The sequence below is a fragment of the Ursus americanus genome, chromosome 9 (assembly GCF_024610735.1).
Source record: "Ursus americanus isolate L20-20 chromosome 9, mUrsAme1.1.p, whole genome shotgun sequence".
Taxonomy (NCBI): domain Eukaryota; kingdom Metazoa; phylum Chordata; class Mammalia; order Carnivora; family Ursidae; genus Ursus; species Ursus americanus.
The window spans coordinates 15274203-15298574 of record NC_142135.1 but is presented as its reverse complement, the minus strand read 5'-3'; the positions used below and the strand labels follow the sequence as shown (position 1 = coordinate 15298574).

At 44.6% G+C, this 24372-nt stretch overlaps 1 protein-coding gene and 1 long non-coding RNA gene across 2 annotated transcripts in view; one reads left to right on the top strand and one right to left on the bottom strand.

Annotated features, from left to right (window-relative positions):
* Positions 1–24372, bottom strand: part of WASHC5 (WASH complex subunit 5) — a 66366-nt gene that overhangs the window by 1843 nt on the left and 40151 nt on the right. Inside the window, exons 17-28 of the mRNA XM_045805647.2 lie at positions 24145–24225; positions 19745–19846; positions 18825–19004; positions 17306–17430; positions 14800–14962; positions 14268–14370; positions 14102–14181; positions 10651–10754; positions 9519–9648; positions 8149–8245; positions 4836–4989; positions 1708–1795 (exon numbers count right to left, since the gene is read on the bottom strand). Coding sequence (XP_045661603.1) covers positions 1708–1795; positions 4836–4989; positions 8149–8245; positions 9519–9648; positions 10651–10754; positions 14102–14181; positions 14268–14370; positions 14800–14962; positions 17306–17430; positions 18825–19004; positions 19745–19846; positions 24145–24225 — 1407 coding nt within the window. The remainder of the gene's footprint in view (positions 1–1707; positions 1796–4835; positions 4990–8148; positions 8246–9518; positions 9649–10650; positions 10755–14101; positions 14182–14267; positions 14371–14799; positions 14963–17305; positions 17431–18824; positions 19005–19744; positions 19847–24144; positions 24226–24372) is intronic.
* On the top strand, positions 1709–14902 carry LOC123797712 (uncharacterized). The gene is made up of 3 exons (XR_006781038.2): positions 1709–1848; positions 13408–13548; positions 14763–14902. It is a non-coding gene; the product is annotated as an uncharacterized LOC123797712 (long non-coding RNA).

The following is a 24372-nucleotide window of genomic DNA, read 5'->3' as shown; positions in this document are numbered from 1 at the left end:
TAAATTAAGAGGCATTTGACAGAATTGTTTCATTACATTCAGCATTTACAAGAGATCAGATCTCTAAATTTTCTTTATGGTTTCCTCCCTTGGTGTTTATCTAGAAAATTCTGAGAGCACATTTGTGTAAAACTTCTGAATTTACTGGTTCCATTTTCCACGTGATCTGTAATTTATTTTGATACATGGAAGATGTGACGAGACTAACTGGCTAATTTTTAGCCACATAATGAACTAACTGTGCCAGCACTGTTGACTAAAATATTTCCTTTCTCCCCTTATTTGAGAGGCTACTTTTCCTCAGGTACAGCTGTATGTGCTCGGATTTGTTTATAGACTACATATTCCGGTCTATCGGTCCATTTATTGGGTTTCGTACCAGTACCATACTATTGATTTTTGTAGCTTTATAATATTTTAAAATATTTAGTATGTTTTAATATCGTCTTTTTAAAAAAATTCTACTTTTGGCCTGAGTTCTATAAAATTTTAAAAAATTTCCTCACCCCCCCCAAGGTAAAAAAATCATCTGGGATTTTGATCATAGCTGCAGTAAACCTATAGTAAGACCCACTATTTGAGTTTCCTCATTCAGAGAGATGGACTTTGAATTTTTATAGTTTTTCTAAATTGTTATTTTTTCTAAACTGTCTTTCTTACAGAGGTGGTAATTCTTGACTATTTATTTGTTAATTCTGCGAATGGGATCTCTTTCACATCCTATTTTTGAATTGGCTATTAGTGTATTTACCTTGTACGTTGTCTAATCGGCTTTTTTGTACGGTTATTATTTTAATAGTTTTCCACATGATTCTAGTGGGGATTCAAGGAAGATAATTACATCCTCAATAAATAATACAAATTTGTCTTCCTTTCTTTATGCATTTTAAAACGGTCACTTCTTGTTTTATTGCCTTGAACCCGGACGACAAAAGCAGCAGCAAGAGTCAGTACGGCTGTATTACTGTTACGACGCTGACTTGAATGGGAATGCTGCTCGTTTCAATACCAAGTATGACAGTGCTAGTTAATTTTTAAAACATCAGCTTTGGCTTTTGCTATAAAAAAAGTATCTTTGATCCCTAATGTACTAATTTTTAAAAATCAGGAATGGCTTTTCGGAATCTATCAAAAAAGTCTTTAATATTTTAGTACAAGCTCTGCACTTTGAGTTAAAACTCACCAAAGTGGAATTCCTAGTGAGACAGGACAAGGCAAGAATATCGTAGAGGGTAAAACGAAGGCATTTTTGGAGACGCTGGCCAAATATAATTTTAGCTGTGGTGTGAACTGAACCAAACTTGCTGTGGCAACAGGTTTTCGGGGACAGGAAAACACCAACCACACAGTTATTTCCCTGCCCTGGCCCCTTGAGGACTTCTCTCCTAGACTTCCCCATCTGAACCGCTCCGGAACCGGAACCGGAACCAGGACCGGAACCAGGGGAGCTGCTCTCAGGGCGAGCGCATGCTACAGTGAGAGGAGTGGGGAAGTGCTGTGAGTCGGGCTTGCGACACAGGGCTTGTGACAGTGTGCATGCAACACGGAGAAGGGGGCACCGTCACAGCCGTGGGGCAGAGCAGGGGCTCGGGGCTGGGAGCGACCACCGGACCGAGCTAGTGGAGCGCACCCCCAGGAGTCCAGGGCCACCCGAAACGCCATCTTTTTACAGAAGGGGCTTCAGCAGTATCTTTATCTGTTGCTTACCCTCCGCGGTAGCTTTGTGTACCGAACATAATCCTCCAGAAACAGAAGGGCGCCCACGACATCCGCAGGCATCTCAGGTATCTTCTGGCTGTAATGGAGAACAGTCTGGATCAAGTCACCGCTTTGCACGTGGTAGACAGGGTAAGTCCGCTCACTTCTTCACTTGCTTTCTCAACACTTAAGCCCTTGTTAATGAGATGAGGGTTCTCCTGTGTAAAACTTCCTCAGTTATAGTGCCTAAGGACTAGGGGCAAACAGAAGTTAATAATTAAGAGAAGAGCCAGTCCTGTCACCCTAGGGTTTTCCCTTCAAGTCCTCTGTTCTGACTTTTAACAGAAAATACCACAAGCACAAACCCCAACCCCCAAATAGGCAGACAAGGACTTAAACCTCAGTTACAACTGTATCCTCTAAATCCAAAGACAGATTACTAAGTGAAGTCAAAGGAGCAACAAATCTCTGGAACACCTTGACTCCTATCACCATCCTGCCAGCAGACCTACAGCACAGGACCGAGAGGATAAAGTCTGCGTGGAACGGTTCACCTGGGCCTCCACAACACGGCGCTCGCTGGCCGTCCAGCTCCTCTCTCTCACCCCCTCGGCACTTCGTGATTCATGGGCTGGCCGGCCCCTGAACAGGCCACACCTCCCATCCCACTGGTCTTAGCGGCTCCATTTTGCTCTGCCCGTGTACTTGAAAGTCAACTGCTAGGCATCTTTCCAGTTCCAGCTTGGGTTCTGCCTCCTTTGGAAGTCCTCCCTGACTCCTCTGGGCAGGTGGCCTTTTCTTATGCTTTCATCATACTTCGTATCTGTCCCCAAGACTCTTACATTTCCAGTTGTCTGTATGCTGGTTTCCTTGAGGGCTGGGTCACGTCTTTATCTTTCTGTTTCCAGCACCTGTGACTGCGCCTGCACACAGGTGTCAAATACATACATACAGCGTCTAATAACTTTCTATATAAGATCCTCCTCACTTGTTCGTTCACACAGCTGTGTGGCCACGCACTGTTCTAGAGCTGGGAATGCAGTGAAGTGCGCGACAGTCTTCCTACGGAGCTCGCATTCTTTCTGCACATCAAAAGGAACTTTAAGCTCTTAAAATTATTTCCAATTTAGGTAGACTGGCATCTTCTGATTAACAAAGGATTTCATGAGACTGGATTACTGATCTAGTTCCCTGATGATTTTTTTGCTCTTGAAAAGAAGGCTGAAGAGTGATTACACCTGGAAGAGTGGCCACTGCTCTGGATCTTTCAGTGTGTGGCCAGGGCTGTGTTTGTATTTGCTCTGCTCGCGGCGAGGGAAGGGAAGGGCCTCCATGCATCCCAGGTTCCTTATGTCACTTCCCTTAGCTGGATCAGAAACCCGCAGCCGCAGCGACACCCGCCCCGGATGAGCTCTGTCGGGGTCCCCAGGAACATGTTGCGTCACGGCACACTTCGTAGTCGTCAGGGAAGAAGAACCAGGACGAAGGACTTGTCAGTTCTCGACAGATGGGGAGCTACAGCTGGGGCGGCGGGTGTGGAGGTTTCTTCCCAAACCCCCTGTACCGACCCGGACCGCAGCCCCCGGCTCCCTCTCCACGGTCCGGAGCCCAGACGCACTAGGTTTCTAGGCGCCCACCGCGTTCCTTTGCAACCGACCTCATTTTCTGATCGCGACAGTTTCATCTCAGACTTCCCCATCCTTCTGAGCTACCTTCTGTTTTTCAGTTGTTAGAAAGTGTGCTGCTTGAAGCAAGTCTCAGCATACGTCCGAGAAAAACATCCAGCGTGTGTCTGTTGTTCAGCCCACTAACTAAGGTGGGGAAGAACTCTACTGACCGAGGCTCTGGGGGAAAAGATGTCAGGATTTAAGAAGAACGCAGGGTCACTATGAGCCACGTGTATCCAACGGATGTCAAGAACCCGGGACTGTAGTTTTCCCTGCCCCGCACTCCACCGGGGGCCCGGCGGTCCTCTCGAAGGGGTTGGCTGCTTTTGGAGTCTCAGTGCAAGCTTGGGAAATCACAGAGAAAACGTAGAGAAGAGGATCAAAGGCCAACTGGAATCCCCAGCAGAGGTCACGGACACGGTGAGTAGCCACAGCGTGGTGAACAGGAATGGCTGGAAGCAGAGACCTAAGACAGCAGCCCGATGTTCACGTTGTGGGGTGGAGCAAGGGAAGGAGACTGCATTTATTCTAATTTCAGGGCGTAGAGCAAGGTACAATGAATGAAATTCCAGAGACAGGATGAAATTCTCCATGTGTCACAATGAGCGACTTTCCAGGGCTGGGCACACCGCCACCAGCATCTGGCGTTGCCTTGAGAGGCGCTGGTGCCTCACCAATGGCCGGATCCCAGCAGAGGCTGGAGGACTCCCGCCAGGGACGCCTGAGCACTGATTCATGCCATGGATGGAAGGCTGTTAACTAATGGCCTCTGAAATCATGTCTGGTGAGGACTGCTCTGTGAGGTCCTGGAAGGTCATTCCCATTTGTCTTTAAGTTACATTGACCAAAGTGACCAAGCGGTAATTTTCCACACTTTGGATTTGCAACATGCCAGAGAAATTTATTTAGGGGCCTGATCCTTTACGGTAACAGAGCAGGCTTAGGACCCAGCATCTCACGCAAATAACTTTTTTCTATCCCAGAAAAGTCACATTTTGGGGGGAAAAAAGAAAAAAAGGTTTATGAACCTTGTATCCAAATAGGAACTTTTGCGTGTTTCCTCCAACGCCGCAAACCAGGGCTGCACCCCGGCTCTGACACGGACATGCTCCCTGACTCCCGCTGAAGGGTATGAGACCATCCCAGGGCAGGGGCCCAGCCGGACGGCCCGGTCTCCCTAAGCTCTGAGCACCACGCCTGGGACAGCAGAGGAACAGGCCTGCACTCTCTGCCCCGGGGGGGTCACTAATCCTAGTCATGACTCGCTCATTCTTGCCAAAGCACCGTACAGTGCGCCGACGGGGCTCCCCGGCCGGGTGGCGAAGGATGCGTGCATCTTTAGTTGCTGCAAACAACGTTGCTTCACACGGCAGGGTAAGCAGCCAATTCCCACCTGCACTAGGGAGATGGTAAGAGGAATCTGGAATGCAAGGTATCCAGCCCACTGTGTAACATGCATTCCTTCGGTACCTTGTGCACTGCTCCACTGTGGAGCGGATAAATTGGCCGATCAGCGCCAGGAACTGTTCGGTGTACCGGGAGTGAAACTGCTTCAGTAGGGTGAGCAGTCCCAGGACGAGTGGTGGCCAGTCCACGGGGTCGGCAGGCTTCCGGCACACCATTCCTGCAAGGAGCGACAAACGAGGAATGAGGCCACCAAGCACAGTGCTTGTCTTTGGCAGTGTTCATCTGGTGGGTGCGTCTGTGAACATAAAAATGTTTGGGGACCGCGCCACCGCCGGCGGATGACTGGAGGGAATGACAACTCGGGACGCGTTTGGATTCGGCCCGGGATTGGTGGGGGCTTCCAGTGGTCTGACTCAACATAATAAAACGGCGACTGATTTTTATAATCACCAGCACTGTCTGGTTTGGATAATACAGAAACACGTGCTGTGGTAGGAAAGTTGAAAGATACAAATGGAAGCCAGTGAGAAGGAAACATGACCTTTGAGCAACGTCTGTTAGCGGCAGCACAGCAGTGTCAGACGCGCTCAACCACTCTCTTAAAGCATTTTCAATCCTGGATAACGCATCTAAGAAGTATCTTTAAACACAATGTTGGCCATTATAAAATAAAAGAATCTGCAGGAGCCCAGAGAGCGGAAGAAGGAAATCTGGGGAGTGAATGAGCGCCAAAGCTGGCTTTTGCACTAAGGATTTCTGCCCCGATCTGGAGACCTCGCCCTTCTGCCCGGATGGCTGCAAAGGGAACAGGAGCTAGAGTTCAGGGTCTTTGAGGAGAAACACAATGCTGAAAAAGAACAAAGTTGCAAGACTTACATCACCTGATTTCAAGACTTATTATAAAGTTATAGTAATCAAGGCAGTATTGGCATGAGGATAACGAGATGAATGGAACAGAAGAGAAAATCCAGAAGTAGTTCCACTCTTACATGAGCAAGTGAATTTCCACAAATATCCAAATGATTTAATGGAGATGAGAAATCTTTTCAATAAATGGTGCTGAAACTGGATAGCCTTATGCTGTACACGGCAAGTAATTTTAAATGGACCACAGACCTTAACGTAAGAGCTAAAACCACAAAGCTTCTAGGAAAAAAACATAGAAGAATATCTTTATGACCTTAGGGTTAGTTAAAGATTTCTTAGGATAGAGAAAGGACAATTATAAAGGAAAAATGGATAAATTGGACATTGTCAGTATTGAACATTTCTGCTCATTAAAGTCACCAGTAAGAAAATGAACAGGTAAACCCGAGTCTGTGAGAAAAAAATATCTAACAACGAACTTGTACGTATAAGTAACTCTTCCACTCGGTGATTAAAAAAAAAAAAAGCTATCAACCCAATTTAAAAACAGGCAAAAGACTTGACCAGACACTTAACAAAGAAAGAAAGAACGGCCAAAAAGCACGTGAAAAAGTGTTCAACATCATGAATCATTAAGGGAAGGCAAATGAAAACTACGAGATACCACACACACCCCCATTAGAACGGTTAAAATGAAACAGAACTAACGTTACCAAATGCTGCTGGGACGTAAAATGTACACCACTTTGGAGAAAGGCATCAGATGGGCAAGAAAGGCCTTCAGATCCCGCATCTGGGTTCTTGCGAAGGTGGGGCCATCCCTTACTTAAACCAGAGATGCCCAAACAAGTTCTCCTGATTTCTCTAACCCGGGCCTCGGCAACTCTGAATTTACTCAGTGCCCACTGGACCAGACAATGATGGTCATCAGAACACAGAGAAATGACCCTTTCCAGGTGGAGAGCAGCAATGATGCTTCTAGCAAAAGCTTCATCTCTGAGGGGGCCCCGCGAAGATTCTGCCTTAAGGACAGACCAAGGCAGGCAGGCAAGCGTTTCTTCGGTCAGTCTTGAGAGCAATGCTCAGCAAGGTTAAATATGTGTGTTCTGGGTCTCCAAACACCCTGATGTTCCTACTTTTCATGATTTTGACTCCCAGATGAACACATGAGTCTAATTCATGAAAAGAACTGTAGTCAGATACAGACACATCTCTAGGACACTCAGGCATTTATTTGTTTTGTTTAAAGATCTGGGAATTTGATGGAATAGTGCAATGCTTCCTCTGAGCAGCTATACAGTGAAAGAAATATTCCCTAAGAATGAGACCAGTGAACAGTCTTTGATGAAGACAAGATTATCTTCGTGTACTGACAATCCATCATTATAAAGGGTCACTGTTGTTTAGTTCTAACACAGGGACAACAGAGCGACAGCATGACTCTGAGTCTTGAGATGAACTCCTAAGTCCAGCCTGGGATGGTTCTTTACATTGATTTTGACCAACACACAGAGAAGGACTTAGCGTCAGGGCAGTGCTTGCTCTGTGCCAGTACCGCATCAGGTATTTTAGAAAATCTGGTTGGCCTGAGAGGTTAAGTAACTTGACCAAAGTCACACAGGCGCGCGCTGGTTGAGCAGAATCCGGACTCACGTCCGTCCCTCAGTCCTGCAGTAGGACGGGCGCCAGCACGCTCCGCATTCTGTGGCAGGAGCACGTACTCTTACGGGAGCTGTGTCTGGAATCACAGAGTATTTCTGAATGAGAGACTTACAGAGACTCCACATCTTTATCCCTACAAAGCTTATGAAAGAGGAAGGGGAAACAGCTCAAGGAAGAAATTCACTTGGGAATTGCTGGTTAAGAAACAGCACATTTACAGGAAAGCTCCTACGATACTTTCAAAGTAAATTAAACTCTAGAACGGATTTAACAAAGCTCAACTTCATATAAAGTTTGGAGGCAGAGGAAGGACTCAGGAAGCTATTAGAAAAGTTTTTACAAAAATAATCACGATAAAGGGATCAATGGCAAAAAAAAAAAAAAAAAAAAAATTAGGGCTGTGTGCCTGGACAGGACAAACGTACTGACAGGCTTTGGTAGCTCGTTTGTACCGAGTACGCTCACACAGCATCTCATGTACGGATATCGTCAAGTACTGGGTATGCCTGTGCCGATCTCGCCTGACTGTTAACGTGTCCTACCGCACACCACGATCACTGCCTAACCATTAAAGAAAGGAGAGAAGCAAAGATCCCACACATTGACAAGCTGGTTAATCTTTGGAAATCAAGGGTGGACTATATTCGGTCAGTGGTAAACCCACGGTCTACACCTCATGAAGGGACACTGTGCTTCACAGGCCCAAAGACTGCATTTCATCACCACGCCTCTGACTGAGGAAAGATCTCATCGGTGACACGGCACTCTCCACACAAGGAGCTGTTCGGTGAGGTATTACTCCACCGTTACTGTGCTGCTGTGACTCGCAAGGAATGTCATACGGTACCTAGGTTTTTGTTGTACTGAAGTTTTGGCAACTGCGCGATCAAAAATAGGAAGTTGACAACTGGGAAGTAGGGTAGGCGCTTTGTGGTGATGTATATCTGCAAAGAGAAAGGTAAGACAAATTGATGGCTTCTTCCCGAGGCACAATACCGCAGAACCCACGTTCAAATGGAAGGCTTCCATTTGCTCTCAATCTGCTCTTCAGGCTACCGAAAACGGGGATGGTTCACCATTACTTTGCTGCCTGCAGAGTGTGACGTAACACCACGGCCCCGCGAACATAAATCCCTACGTGAGAACGAGCCCTTCCGGGAGGGGAACAGTTTTGCTTGGAGATGAGTGGTTACTTTCCCCTCGAATCCTCTTCACGTCATTCACAAAGAGAGAGGGAAAGGGGTGATGGGCAAGGATGCGACATGTCACAGAGCGGACTCCTTGCTAGTTCGGGTGCGCACAGTACAGTCCGGGCGTACCTGGCCATCGCCCTCCGTCCCTCAACTCCCTGGGAGGCTGGGCAGCGCTCTGGCTGGGAGCCCTGGCTCTGGTCAGACTGCCTGCCTCCAGCGCTCGCCCGTGTGGAGCCCCGGGGGAGTCATCAGTCTCTGAGCCTCGAGGTCCTCACCCGACCACGGCACATTTCAGGGGACCGCTGGGATGACGTGACGTCACCCGCAGTCGGGGCTAACAGGGCTTGGCACGAGGTGAGCACTCATAAAATGTTAGCTGCTTGCTTGCTTCATAAACTTTTGTCCCAAACCGAGGGGCTCGTACGGATTTCAGAAAGCTCATACAGGGTCTAGGTACACCCTCTCATCAAAGTCACCAGTATTTCTGCATCAAAACATGGGAATGTTCACGGAAGTACGAACAGCCTTATGTCAGTTCGGGACAAGTTTTGCCACTAAACGAGATCTGGCACCAACATGGTGAAAAACCTTTCAGGTCGCAGAGGTTTCTGGAAGTCAGAATTACAGAAGACAGTCTATGGCCCCGGATTATGACTGTGATTACTGTCCGCCACGACGGAAGCATCTTTGGGCCCCAAGGATCAATGCCATCACTGAGCAGCAGTTCAAACACGAAACCCCAGACAAACCCAAAACTGCTCTCCGACAGAGAGAGTACTTCTCACTTTTTAAAGAACTGTGGAAAACTCTGTATCTCCTGATTCCCACGGCCTGAATCAGGCAGGGAAGCTGTGATCATCCTACCAGTCGTGGGAACTCAGGAAGGGAGAGGGCTTAAGAGAAGGGGGGTCTGGGATTAGAACCCAGGCTCTCCCAATATTTTAGCAAGCGATCTGCCATCTGGGCCGATCTCCGTGGGGACCAGCCACCTCCCGCCGCTCCACTCCCTACTTGAGTCGTTGACCTTATTCAGTGGGTTGTGCATGCCAGCCGCCTCCAGGTAGGCTGCGATCTCGTACAGGAGCGTGTTGTCTTCTTTGGGGTAAGGAAGCGAAGGGTCCTGATAGTGGGCTTCAATATCTGCCAGGAGAGCCCTAGGCGAAGAAAAACAACACAACACAGAACAGGGATAAACATAAGAGACGAACGCAATTCATACAACAGTTAACACAGGCTACGATGTGATCTTTCCGGGCCTTGGTTTCCTCTGTAAAATGAGGGTTTACTCCTCCTAATTCTCAATTTCCATACCCGTGACTGGTTGCTAAGTGGAAAATGTGACGTAGAATTATTTTATCTTTTGGAGTTAACCCAAATGGAATGCTTTCGCCGGTCCAAGTTTTATGAATTGACTGAGCTGTTTTCAATACCTGCTTTGTCAAAAGTGCTGACTTACTGACTGAAAGAACAGATGAGTTATTTTTAAGCAGAGGCTGGGAAAGGGAGCAAGTTGCTGGGGAGGCGGAGGATGTGACTGTACTTCGGGACGGGCGCCCACAGCCACTCCCGGTAACGAGCGCGCTTCCAGCAGCCCTCTGGATGGTCAGTGACTCAGTCCCACGGACATCCAGGTGTGGATTTTGGTAATAATTGCCTTCTCAATCTGGGCAAGTACTTAACACAATGTCTGGTGTGTACGAAGTGATCAATAGATTTGACTAAATACATGAATCCATCAATAATGAGAGAGAGAGAGAGACCAAGGGACAAGACTAGGAAAGAGGCTTATAAAGACAGATTTGGGGAGCGCCTGGGTGGCACAGCGGTTAAGCGTCTGCCTTCGGCTCAGGGCGTGATCCCGGCGTTATGGGATTGAGCCCCGCATCAGGCTCCTCTGCTGGGAGCCTGCTTCTTCCTCTCCCACTCCCCCTGCTGTGTTCCCTCTCTTGCTGGCTGTCTCTCTCTCTGTCAAATAAATAAATAAAATCTAAAAAAAAAATAAAAAGATTTGGTTATCCCTGGGAAGGAAGGCTCTAAATTCAGAGAGCCCTCTTACTTGCAAAGAGCGTAAAAGGGTAAGTACTGAAGAAATCGGGGCGCTAATCGGTAATGAGCAATCCAGGCCCCGGACGGCTGTCTCGAAAGCCGGCGCTTACTTATTGAGGTTCTCCAGAGCAGCTGCCAGATGTTTGGAGTCAAACCGACAGGAATAATTGAGTTCGTTGGCAATCTGTTGTCTCAGAATCTGCATCTGGCCCACCTGGGAACGAGAAGAGGGAGAAGAGGTGGGACGCCCAGTGCTTCCAGGTGACAGCAAGGAGGCAAACTCGAAGATGATCCTTACTGGAAGGATCTCAATGTTCTACAGGAAAATCCAAGGGTTTCCTGGACTGTCCATGGCTAAGACCAGCGTCTTCCTGACGGAGTACAAGGGACCCCGCAAGGAGCATCTGGATAGACTCCTGTAGGCCAACGTCCAACATCCCTGAAGTCTGATATTGTACAAGGTGACATTAATGGTCGGTTGTTGTCTGTTTTGAAGCTCTATTTATCATCTTTGGAGGTAAGTTCTCCAAGCTTCGTAGCTGCCAATGAGAAGCCCTACTTCCTTCGCTTGTCCTAAACTGAACTTTCTTGAGTCCCAGTGATGCCGTTTTACTCTGTTGTTCTGAAATTTGGTGACTATAAGCCTATCCACGTCGCCCAGGATTACAGATCCTACAGCAATCTGGGTATAAAATAATCTATAAAAAATCTTCCAAAAAGGCCCTTCTAACAATGTAGAATGATTACAGATCCTACAGTAATCTGGGTATAAAATGATCTATACAAAATCTTCCAAAAAGGCCCTTCTAACAATGATAATCCCTCATCCAAGGGTTCCTAACCTTGTTCTGGTACCTTGGACCTCTTTGGGAATCTGGTGAAGCCTATTGGCACTGTCTTAGAATAATTCTTTTAAATGAGCAAAATAGGGGCGCCTGGCTGGATCAGTCAGTAGAGCATGCAACTCTTGATCTCGGGGTTGTAAATTCGAGCCCCACATTGGGTGTAGAGATTACTTAAAAACAAAATCTTTAAAATAAAATAAAATTAATGTGCAAAATAAAACACGGAGGATAACAATGGAAGTCAGTTGTAACAAAATATAATTCTCAAACCACTGAAAGAAGAGATCTGTGATCCAGACTTAAGCTAGCGTGACAGATTAAGCACGTCATTTCCAAGTAATGATGAGCATAAATGATATCTGGAGATGTCTATAACCCCTGTCCGGTGATAGGAAACTATCTTTGGGTCAGGTCTGGGACAGAGCTCAGATTGTTCCAACAGGTTCAACTTGTTGGCATCATAAAATCAAAAGTACATTCTTTTTGTGCCCGTGAATTTCTTCTTTTCTGTCCTAGGAAAGCTGTTCCTAAAAGATTGGCAAGAGGGAGAGGACGAATTGGAGGGAAGACTATTTTATAACGCTAGCAACAGTGAGGGAGAAATGGACACAGTGGTTGGGAGCAGAGAAAAGTTAAGAGAAAAAGAGTGGCCTTCTCTAAGAGCAAAGAAAAGATCTTATTTAGATCCATGGAGCCTGTAACAATTAACAGTGTTAAATGACGTCAGATGTGTTCTTTTGACCACTCTTCTTACTAGATGAATATTCTACCTACGTAAAGAAAATAAAATCCAGAAAATGTTCTCATAAGAAACCTTTGATTAATAGAAAAATATTATTGAAAAATTAGAATAGGGCAAGGCCAAGAAAATCGTGGGTTGCCTCAGGCCACTCAGTAATGTCCTTCCAATCTTTTATCTGGCCCATGTACTCCCTGCTTAATCCTAGATAGTCTATGTCCAGGATTCCCTCGAGAACACCAGTCTAGGAAAGGAAGCAGAGATACGGGCAGTTTAACCTAACTTGCTCTTCTTTCCAGCATATTCAGTCTCCATGACCAACGTCTTCTCTTTCATGCTCACTTACTACAAGCCATTAATAAGATTCTGGAGGCTGAGCGGCCAGGAGGTGATGCATTCATTCTACCTCTTTGCCTTTCTAGAGAGATCTTTGGATTATCCGTCTTTCTCCATTTCTCTGGAGTCGCACTGCCCAGGATAGCAGCCACAGCCTCATGTGCCTCTTTCAACTGATTAAAATGAAGAAAAGCTAAAATTCAGTTCCTCACTCCCACAAGCCACATCTTAAATGCTCAATAACTACATGAGGCTAGTGGCTACCGTCAGATGGTGAAGAATAGCTCCATCGCTGTTCCAGATTAGCCAAAGACAAAAGGACAAATCTGTCCTGGAGGGCTTCATGTAAAGATCACTGACTTAGACAAATACTTGGTTATTACTGAATTACCAGCAATTACAACTCACAGAGGTCTGTAAGAGCCACGGGGGAACCTCTCTGAAGCATCCCTGTAATCTCCCTCAGGCTTCCCCAGAGCTGAGACTCAGGCCGGTCCAATCTCAGATCATTCTCCACTCCTCCCAAAGGGCTTCCCGGCAATTAGAAACGTAGCCTGAGAAGCTCTCAATATCTGGAAATCATGTGGCTAAGGGCGTGTCAGACATCTATAACAAGAGGCCATCCGGCAGAGTCAAAGGCTCTGTGTGTTACCTAGTCTAAGTTTCCAAATTAAAATAAAAAAAAAAATTCACTGCAATTATGGGAAATACATTGTGAATTTGGCTGAGGCACCATCGGTACCATCTCAACGAACAACTAATAAAACTGGGAACAAGAGAATGGAACTTCCCCAAATTCCCACAGCAGCCTAGACTTTTCCTGTGATAGGTGAGACTTTTAACCGTGAACTGGTTTTCCACCAGGAACCTACTCTTTCCCACTAGACTGTGAGTGGGCTTCCTGAGGAGACAGCTAGCGTTTCCTTTAACTCGGTGTCTCACGGCAGGTGGCGATGCTTCGCACATGAGTGTGCAAAAATGCGGCGCTGAATGTCTTGGATCATCACAAGATGAGGAAGACACAGAGATGACACAGAGGGTCCCCGGAGCTGACACTATGGCGTGAGAGCAGATGAGCGAATTCTAAGGTAACTTAGCTTTCCATTCAGCAGGTTAATCTCCTCATTTCAGTTTCTTACTCATTTCTAAAGACAACAGTGTTCCCTGTTCATAGTGTAAGGATCACTTACGTCCCAGAGAACTCGGCTTTCTAACATCTGTGCAGACCCAAGAGGGGAGAGAGACAAATGTCCTGTTCTAACACCTACTGGGAGCAAATCAGAGCTATACACAGACAGAGCAGCTCATTAAATAAACTTGTTACGTCAGGATGGAGCACCACTGAGAGAGGAAGACTTCCATTTCTTTGCGTGAAAGCACTTCTTGCCCGGAAGTCTTTTAAAAAAAAACAAAACAAAAAGGGTTCTCTTTGGTGAAAGGAGAACGAAAGACCAATCAATGAAAAACAGTCAAGAACAGTTCCAGAATGGACAAGTGAATTTAGAAATAACAATAAACTGAAGTGTTGTTTGTTTGCTTTGATGACAAAAGAAAGAAGTATGGCTTTCTTTGGGTACCAAGTTACAAGAAAATAATAATTTAAAAAAATATGGTATTGATTATCACCCTCTCTCAACATACCTTCATGATAGCCTCGAGATAAGATGTCCAGATCTTCTGTGTTTTGGCAATGGCGGAAAAATAAATTTTATTCGAATTTGCTGAAAGGTTAAAATAGAATTTTCTGTTTAGTAAAAATGGAAAAGCTAGTGTTACCTCCATCTCAGGCTACTTTCAGAACACTTACCTACTATGCTTTTTAGGGGGCTGACAGCGTTCATGAGGGTTTTCAAAGTATCCTGTACAGTTCTGTCTCTCAGGATAATTTTCTGAAACATACTGAGGAAATTCTAAAAGAAGGAGACATGCAAAGAACCAAATAATAATAATGAATATAAATATAAATAAATACAACGAATACAGTGAATAATACCCCGGTTCACTAAAGTGCTATACAGAACACAGCCTGGCCTAAATCACAATGCTAGAAAGGATGTCAGGGAGGCAGCAACTTCCAGTTCCTGTTAGGAACACCCCTTTGCTCGGAGGAGTTGCTGGTTTTGGAGAGAGTCTCAACTTCCTCGTATGAAACTCCCAAACCAGTCTACACATAAAAATGCTGTGCTGGCCAAAGAAATTCTAGTTTATTCTCAGTTCTTACCGACCTAACAGTGTGTGTGTCTGGTGGCGGTATAGGAAAGCATGAAAGAAACGCTAAATAAGCTACTCCCATCTCCCCCAGGGCAGCAGGAACCATGCATAGAAGCTGAAAGGCTCACCTGTAGCTCTTTGACAATCATAAAGCACAGAAGCCTGTCCAGCCCGTTCAGACCAAAAGTCCCCAAGGTGGTCTGGATTTCTGAGAAGAGGCGGCTGCTGGTTACTTCTTGGTGAGTTTTCATATCGTACCAAGTGTTCAGCTGGTCAATGTGACAGGTCATTCTAAAAGAAAAACAAACACTCAGAACCCAAAGCAGCTCAGAATGAGTTCTCCTGAGGACTGTGGGACGCCACAGGATTTGGGCATCAGATGGGAGGAACGATGGTTATGCGATCTGTGTACTAACCTCTGTACCTAGGCACCCAGCGTATCTCACGGTGAAAGCCCAATGGGCCAGGAAGGCAACATTCAGTGAAATCACCTTTTCCTGCCCTATGCCAGGTCACTGGTGTGACCGATTCATGTCCATGGAGTCAGGCTGTTGTTTGGAGCCGAGCGGAGGGGACAAGGTTGGATTTGGTTGTCAGGCTGGAAGATGTGAGAGCCCAGTTTTCTCTCCACAGGGTCTTTCTTTCGATTCCCAGACACAGGGCCTTAAGAGTCTTGTGTCATTTCCATTTTGATAAGAAAGGAACTTCGAATCCTGCCGCCCTATCGAACATTTGTGACTATGACAGCATAGCCATTTCCTCTGTCCTCCCAGTTGTGGTCACCAACCAATGATTCCTTTCAGACTCAAGAGTGTGCTGACAGCAGTGATAACAAGGCGACAGTATTTACTGAGCACTTATTACGTGTCAGGTTCCGTGCTAAGACCTTTTCCCTTTCATCCTCATGATGGCTCTGTGATAGTCAAGCCGTGTGACCCTCGTTCACACATGAGACAACTTAGCAGGGCCTGATTCCAACACCACGTCCTTAACCACTGTTTTACTAGCTCTCAAATGCTGGGCGGGTTAAAAATATATGTCCAGATCCCATTCCTGGGGTTTGACTGGGTAGGTTTGGGTTTCGTGGAAACCCAGCCTCTAAATTCTAGTAAGCTCCACAGATGATATGCCCCCAATTCTAACAACCAGGACATCTCTTTACTGAAACGAGGCTCGGGAGGAGGGGCTTACATTTGAAAAGAAATGGGAAGAACAAGAAGATTTCCAGAACTGGATTCTGCTTTCAAAGCTTTGAAGTGTCCTGTTCCTGTCACCCACTGCTGGCACTCTGAATGTGTCACTTGAGAGGCTCCCAACGTTGATGACCCAATCAGTAATATAACGTGGAAATCCCAACCCCAATGCTTAGTCCTCTCTGCAAGTCTTAACATGGCACTAGATGGAGAGTCTTCGAGAAGGGCTTCAGTCCCCCACCCTTAGGTACCAAGGAAGCAGGAGTTATAAAACATTTTGGATCATTTACTCCTTTTGGTCCATGAGTCATAGACAAAACTCACTTGTGCTTGAATTTTTGGAAGACGTTTACATATAGGGTATCACGTTGTGTAACTTTTGAGAGACCAAATAAGCTGGAATTTGACGGCAGTACAGAGGAGCCATGTCATAAAGACATTCAACTTACACAAATCGACAATACATGCACTGCTGGACAGACACAGAAGAGAAGTCCTCTTTCCCTGGGTAATCCCACCAACCCGTCCACTCAGTGAGCATGCGCACAGGGCTAAACATGAGACAGAAAACACAAGCCCGATCTTCCTCAGCTGGGCTTAATATTGACTGCCTCACCAGAAGCTCAACTGAGAAAAAGGTGGGAAACTAGATGTAAAGAGAGAAGCAACGTGCAAGTCTCTCCCATGGTGGCCACCTAAAATATTCTTAAGGGCGGTGCAATTATATGAGATTTTCACCCATGTGACCTCATATAAACCGTGATCCCCTGTGTGCAAAGCTTTGCAGCCTGCCCTTGAACGGCACAGTGTTTAAGAGTCGGGCCCCAGAGCTGGAGGGCTGGTGTGTGTTCTGGAGCTCCCATTTAGACCCAGACCTTGGATAAGTGACTTAGCTTTTCTGTGCCTCAGTTACTTCTCTTGGACACAGGAAGAATAACAACGCCTACCTCAGAGACTGCTGTAATGAGTGAACGAAGGGATGTGTATGTTGGGCTGAGAAGCATGTACAAGGTAAGTGCTAGAAAAGTGCCTGGGTGTGCGGGTAGTCTTCAAAGCTCAGGATCTCACAAGTGCAAGACCCAGAGACTGGAATGGGGCAGTGTGCCAGTTACACGGGTACAGATGAGCAATTTCTAATCAAAGTTTTCATATACCGGGGAGTCCGCAGGCCCAAGTGAGTAGAACATTAGTTGGAAAGCAAGAGGAGCACAGAACTAAAAGGTGGCCGAACAGACCTTGGATTTATTTTAACCTCTATTTCCTTGGAGCGGGGTCTCCTAAGGTACACTGCCGAAATACCCAGTCTCAAAAAAAGTGACTCTAATAAACCCATGAGAATGGATCCAAGTGTGGTAGGAATGAGGGTATGATCTGAGGAAAATGTTCAGAGACTTCTATCGTCCACCATGTTCAAGGCCCAGTGGAATTCAGATACACCTACTTGGGGTCTGTGATCCTCAAGATTTCTCTGCAGAGTCGACCAATAAATGTTACGGACTCGTCCACAGGGGTAAACTTCGGTATTGGAATATGAGTAGACTGGTACATACTCTGCCAATCCTGAATCTAGAAAAAAACCAAACCAAACCATAAACATTTAGTATAGCTGGCCCTTGAACAACATGAGGGCCAGGGCACTGACCTCCCTAGAGTTGAAAATCCACATCCAACTTTTGATTCCCTTAAAACTTAACTACTAAAAAAAAACAAAAAACAAAAACAAAAACAAAAACCCCCCACAAAACCAAACAAAAACAAAAAACCAAAAACAACAACAAAACTGATCAATAGCCTGTTTACCAGAAAAGCCTTATCAATAACATACTTAGCACATATTTTGTGTATGTATTATATACTGATTCGTACAATAAGCTAAGCTAGAGAATAAGGTTAAGACAATCACAAGGAAGGGAAAAGATATTTTACAGTACCACACTACATCTATCGGAAAAAATCCGTGCATGAATGGACCTGTGTGTTCAAACCTGTGCTGTTCAAGGGTCAACTGTACATCTTTGGGAAGATACCCTGGTTATTCTTTTTCCACGTAGTTTTACAAATACAGTGTTGCATAAACAGTGACAATAAATGCTCCTTGGTTTTGAAGAGGAAACTTAAAACTGCATTCATAGCTCCCAGAAATGCCACATGTAATATTTATATAAAAAAAGAAATATTTGTGACAAGCAAAGTGACTGAGAAGTGAGAAGAGACACAGGAATTTCTGGCTCTTAGTCTTTAACATGTATCAATGTAATAATAAAATTCTCAAATATCATAAGGCTGGAAGATACTTAATCTTTTGAGATTCTAAATAAATCTTGTGAGTTCCCTAATTAAAAACTTACTCCTGGGGCGCCTGGGTGGCACAGCGGTTAAGCATCTGCCTTCGGCTCAGGGCGTGATCCCGGCGTTGTGGGATCGAGCCCCACATCAGGCTCCTCCTCTATGAGCCTGCTTCTTCCTCTCCCACTCCCCCTGCTTGTGTTCCCTCTCTCGCTGGCTGTCTCTATCTCTGTCGAATAAATAAAATCTTAAAAACAAAAACAAAAACACTTACTCCTTATCAACTATTGACCAAAATCAAACTTCCCTGAAGGTACTTTGAAGATATTCGTGATTATCTAATGCTTACTGATTTTTAGTAACTATTGAAATAAACTTTCTTGTTGGCATTTCTGAGGTTTGGAGCATGTATTTTATTTTCTAAGATTTATTTATTTGAGAGAGAGAGAGAGAGTGCAACAGCAGAGGGACAGAGGGAGAGAGAATCTGAAGCAGACTCCAGCTGAGCATGGAGCCCAATGCAGGGCTCGATCTCACAACCCTGAGATCACAACCTGAGCCGAAATGGAGCCAGGCACTTAACTGACAGCACCACCCAGGTGCCCCTCGGGGCATGTATTTTAAATGTCAGAACAACAAATGTTGTCAAGAATTTTCAAAATTTAATTAGATACCTTTGTTCTTAAGAAGTTATTACACTCTTGTTCCACATTATAATTTATGATACGAGAAACTTCTTCCTGCCAAATCTTCAGACCGTAAATGTTGACATAGTCCTGTATGTACTCAAAAGAGCGATGGAATCCATCCATGGTAGCCCCCAACTCTTTCAGCTTGGGCATCAATTCACTTGACTGTGCAAAAGGGGAAACACAAATCTATTACTGGAGGAGACGGTCAACCACTAATATCTACATTAGACTTTAAATGAGGCTCCGATGGGAGAGTCTTCAACACCACAGTTGAAGACAGCTTTGGAAATACCCGTTTCCTCCCTCAACCAGGATGAGTGGCAACTTCCGTCAGATATTCAGCAAAGAAGAGGGCTTCGTTCATTTGGGAAGGAAGCCTCATACAAAAGAATATAAAAAACGAAAGTTGACGATTTCGCTCACATCGTTTGATGAATATATATAACCTTAAAATACTTAAAATATTTTAAATTGAATTTACTAGGGTGAAAAGTACTCTAGATATAAATTCTAGGCCCATTTTTTTTTTCCTCCTGAGAAAAATGAGCAAATTCTCTAACAGATCAAGGAACATAAAAAAAATTACAAGCTTTATGGTTCCCATGTGCCTTAGGGTTAACAAATTCTTTTAACTTTAAGAAGTCACTCTGAATCGCAGGCAACAGTTCGATTCTTAAAACTGGGGATCAACAGGTGAAGGAAAGGACTGGTTTTGGAAGGACTTTCTTAACGTACAGATTACAATATAGGATCGAAAAGCACAGTGGTCGACTCCACTGAACACCATATATTAGATATCTGTTAGGAGGGAAGGTCTTGCTCACGACAGTTAGAAATAGTGTGCTCGTCCATTCTGCAAGCTGGGCAGAGAGGAAGGACAGACCCGTCTGGTTATCTGGTACCTTCGCTCGGGGGTTGAAGATCAATCCCTTATGAAGAGCGAAAGCAACTCGTTTGACTAGCTCCTTCCTTATTCCATCTTCCAGCAACTGTTTTGGGTCCACCTGCGTGCAAATCAAAACGCAACAAATGGCAGTGAGGAAAAGTTCGGTCGTGATGAGATCCAAAGGAAAGACGGTTCCTGGAATCTGTGGGGGCAGCCCCTTCCCACCCCAATTCTCAATGCTTGGGACTTTTCTCCTTTCTTGTCCCTTTGATCTTGTGCCGCTTGGACAGACTGATTAAACCTGTAACTCTTTAAGGCTCGGCTGACCTCAGTAAAACTCATGACAACTTTACAACATGACACCCCAAAGATGGTGGGTCTGCAAAGTTTTAAATTGCTTCTCATTTTTTTTAATCCTTTCATTAAAAGTAAAAAGTGCCTTTTCTCCCACCAGGAGGAGGGGTGGGATGAAGGGCCTGCCCTCGAATTTGGCACACACCTTTCTTCCCCGCGTTACCTTAGGGCATTTTCATCCCTGTGAGCAAACGCAAGCTGGTGGCTGGACAGATTTAACAATTCTCTTTTCTTTCAGCATTCTTGGAATGCTGTTTGTCATTAGGGAGATAAAGTGGGAAAGCAAATCTGCTACTGAACTCTATAAGCTTATTGTACTGGTTCTTTTTTCTGTAATGAGAAAGCATTTGTTATTCCTTAAAAGACAGTCTCCTATCAAATCCATAAAACATCAAACACTTTGAACATAATCCTTTGAATTCCCTGAGACTTGTCTCTTGTACTTTTAATTTGTAAAACGAACCATCATTTTAAAAAGTTATGAAGACAAATGGATGGGTTCCACTGGGTTTGACTATATTTAAACTTCAAGAACGACAATTGCAATGAAAGTTGCACAAAATACAAAAGCCAGAGAAACATGTGGAGCTACCTCAGGGCTAAGTAATCAGCAAAATCCAGACTGCAAAAACAACAGCTCAAAGGCTGTCGGTTCCTCACCAGATAAAGGAAAGGAAAGAAGGGAGGAGAAACCTGAAGACTAAAAAAGACCTAAAAGATACATGTATTTTCTTTTTTTGAAGATTTATTTATTTATTTTAGAGAGAGTGTGCAAGTTGGGGAGGGGCAGAGGGAGAGAATCCTCAAGCAGACTCCCCGCTGAGCGTGGAGCCTGACAGGGGGCTCCATCCCACGGCCCACGAGATCAGGACCTGAGCTGAAATCAGAGTCGAAGCTTAACCGACTGAGCCACCCAGGCGCCCCTAACATGTTTTTTTTAAATGTAGTGTCCAGAGATTTACTTTTGGATAATAAAACTCTAAACGGAGAGACTGAAATTAGGTCAGGGCGTGTGAGGATCCTGGGTTCGGAGCTGGGAAATGGTATTTCTTGACTTGGGTGGCGGTTGTAATAATGAAGTGTTTCTACAGCTCCCAGTATCTGTGCCCTATTTTACAGTAACTAGATATAATCAATGAGGGCAAAAAAATCAAGCAAAATGAAGTTTCCAAAGAAATACTCCTGTAAGAACAGATTTGGTGAGAAAGAGTTAAATGTTTTCATGAATTTAAAGGTCTTAAATGGCCCTTCCAATTCTTCCAAGACTTTCACTAATCCATGGTGTGCTTGCAGCTTAGAGAAAGCCTCCTTCCGACAGCCCCTTCCTTCACGTTTCTATCCCCTCCTCTGAAGTTAACAACAGTTCATTAACAGTTTTCACATGGATTTTCCAGACCTTTCTCTACTACTTTCTCTACATAAATTTAGTCCTTAAAATTTCTCTACATAAATTTGATTTTAAAAATCTAAATGGGACCATAATATGTACACACACACACACACACACACACACACACACACACTGTTCTGTAATTTGCTTTTTCCACTTTAAGTTTTAGAAATCTTCCAGTGGCAAATGCTTTTTGAATGGCAGCAGAGCAATCAATACTGTGAACACACCATGATATATTCAGCCATTCTTTTAGTGATAAAAGCCTACATGATTTCTATTCTTTTTAAATTTTTATTTATTATTTTTATTAGTATTATTTTTTAAGATTTTATTTATTTGAGAGATAGAGAACATGAGCAGGGATGGGGCAGAAGGAGAGGGAGACTCCCTGCTGAGCAGAGACGCCTGACATGGGGCTCGATCCCAGGATCCTGAGATCATGACGTGAGCCGAAGGCAGACACCCCTCTTTTTTTTTTATTATTCTTTTTTAAGTAGGCTCGATGCCCAGTGTGGATCCCAGTGCAGGGCTTGAACTTACCACCCTGAGATCAAGACGAGGGCTGAGATCAAGAGTCAGATGCTTCATCGACTGAGCCACCCAGGCGCCCTCTACTGTTTTTAAAATAATTTTTTTGGCTGCCTCTAACAATGCACATTTACATATCTCTGTGTATACCTTACTTGTTTTAAGTCATACGGATTAAAGTCAACTTACACTTTGTTTTTTAAGTAGGCTCCACATCAACCTGGGGCTTGAACTCACAACCCTGAGTTCAAGAGTTGCATGCTCTACGGACTGTGCCAGCCAGGTGCCCCAAAGTGTCTGAAATAGATGCCTAACATTTGAGGGTTAAAGACAAGTGAGGCGCACAGGATCCCTTACAGAAAGCCCTGAGTGGTTAGACTGGGAGAGAGTCTACTGGGTTGAGTGTGGTCAAGACGATATACCCTCTGTTCTCATCTGAAAGACTGTGGCAAAAGATCTGCATTTTTCTTAAGCAGGTTTTCCTCTGATAATTATTGCTAATTATTAGGTTTTATTACATCCTTCCTATATTGGTCATTTTGCATGTAAGACACTTAATCTGGTCCTAGCATTTATTACCACTTTACGGATTAGTAAGAAGTGATAACCTACAATTTGTACTCTCTGCATATCAACTGAATTAAACTGGCATCAGGCCTAAATCATGTTCAGTGGATTCTATTAATATTCTAGGGGCACAATGGGGGATGCTTGGGTGGCTCAGTCGGTTAAGTGTCTGCCTTTGGATCAATCCCAGCGTCGGGCTCTCTGCTCAGTGGGGAGCTACTTCTCCCTCTCCCCGCCCCCGCTCATGCTCTCTCTCTCTCTCAAATAAATAATAAAATCTTTAAAAATTATATCACTGTCTTTAAAAAAAAAATCTAGGGGCACAATGGTATTTCAGCATACTTGCAGAAACCAACACTAAGGTTCCATTTCCGTTTAGGTTCATTTCCTATATTTTCTTGGATTTTATTAACACAAATGTTAATTTGGCAATTCAATAGATACACATTTAAAAAAAAAATCAGAAACATGTGGAGTCTACTGATATCAGATAAATGAAAAACATATAAAAGCACCGTGAACTCTGTGCATGGGCATATCACTAGTCATCATAGGATTACAAATGAAAACAGCATCGAGATAACACTTTATACTCTTTGGGAGAGCAAAAATTAGAATGTGGGCCCTAATAAGTATTGGGGAAAATGTGGGCAGATATTTCATGAAACAGTCATTTCAGAAGACAGTCTGGCGGTATTGAGAGAAATTAAGTATAAACACACCTTAAGACCCAGTGACCCACTCCTGGGGGGGCAGATTTCGGAGAAATTCTTGCACGGTATATAGTAGAGACATGTTCAGAGAGGTTTGTGATAACAGGGAGTGTTGGGGTGAAAACAGACAATATGGGTGTCTGTGCCTCGGGAAATGGTTAAGTGGAATGTAAAATTCTATGCAGCAGTGAGAAGTAACCAACTGCCCAACTCATAGCGACATAAATAAATTCCAAAAGCAATAACTAGTGAGAAGAGCTGGAAAAGAATGGGCCTTAGGGCACAACAAGAGGTAGAGAAATCAAACACATGCACACGGAAAGTAACACCTCGTGCTTAAAATGCAGACTCGCCTCTTTGGGGACAGAAATCGAACATACAGTGTGGGTGCTACTGGGGATGGGAATGGCTGTGGGCATCCAGATGAGAAAGAAAAGATGAAGAGAGGAGCTTGCATGCATCCATGATGGCAATGGCCAGACAATGACAATGGGGCAGGATTAGCTCAGCTCTCTGCACCTGAGATGCAATATAAAAATACTAAAAGGAAAGAAGGGTGGGAGAGAGCAAGCCAGCTGTTTGGCCAAGGGAATCGAACCATTTTGCTCTGTTATTACAAAAATTCAATAAAATGGATTTTTCTTAGATTTAAGTAACTTCTGGGTATGGATGAAAAATCAGGATTATAATGCTCTCTCCTCCTCCATCAATAAATGAGTAAAGTGAAGATCAAGAGCTGAACGTGAAACAGTAAGGGACAGAGGATGACAACATCATTCCCCGCTCCCCATGGGAGAACCACCACAGTAAATCCAAACGAAGAGTCCATGAGGTCACGGGGACCAGCACGGAAGCCTTTACCTTGATGATGCCAACCAAAGTTGTCTTCATCATTAAGATGCCTTCAGTAAAAATGGAAATAGCATGAGTGAGCTTGGCGACCTTTAACAGAGAAAAAGAAGTTAATGAGGGACTTCAGATAAAAGACCCATTGTCTCCAGGAAGTGAGAACAACTGGCTGATAGTCCTGGAATGAACCAAGACAGCAGGAATGATGTGCCCCAGCCAGAAATGAGGATCCATGATGGA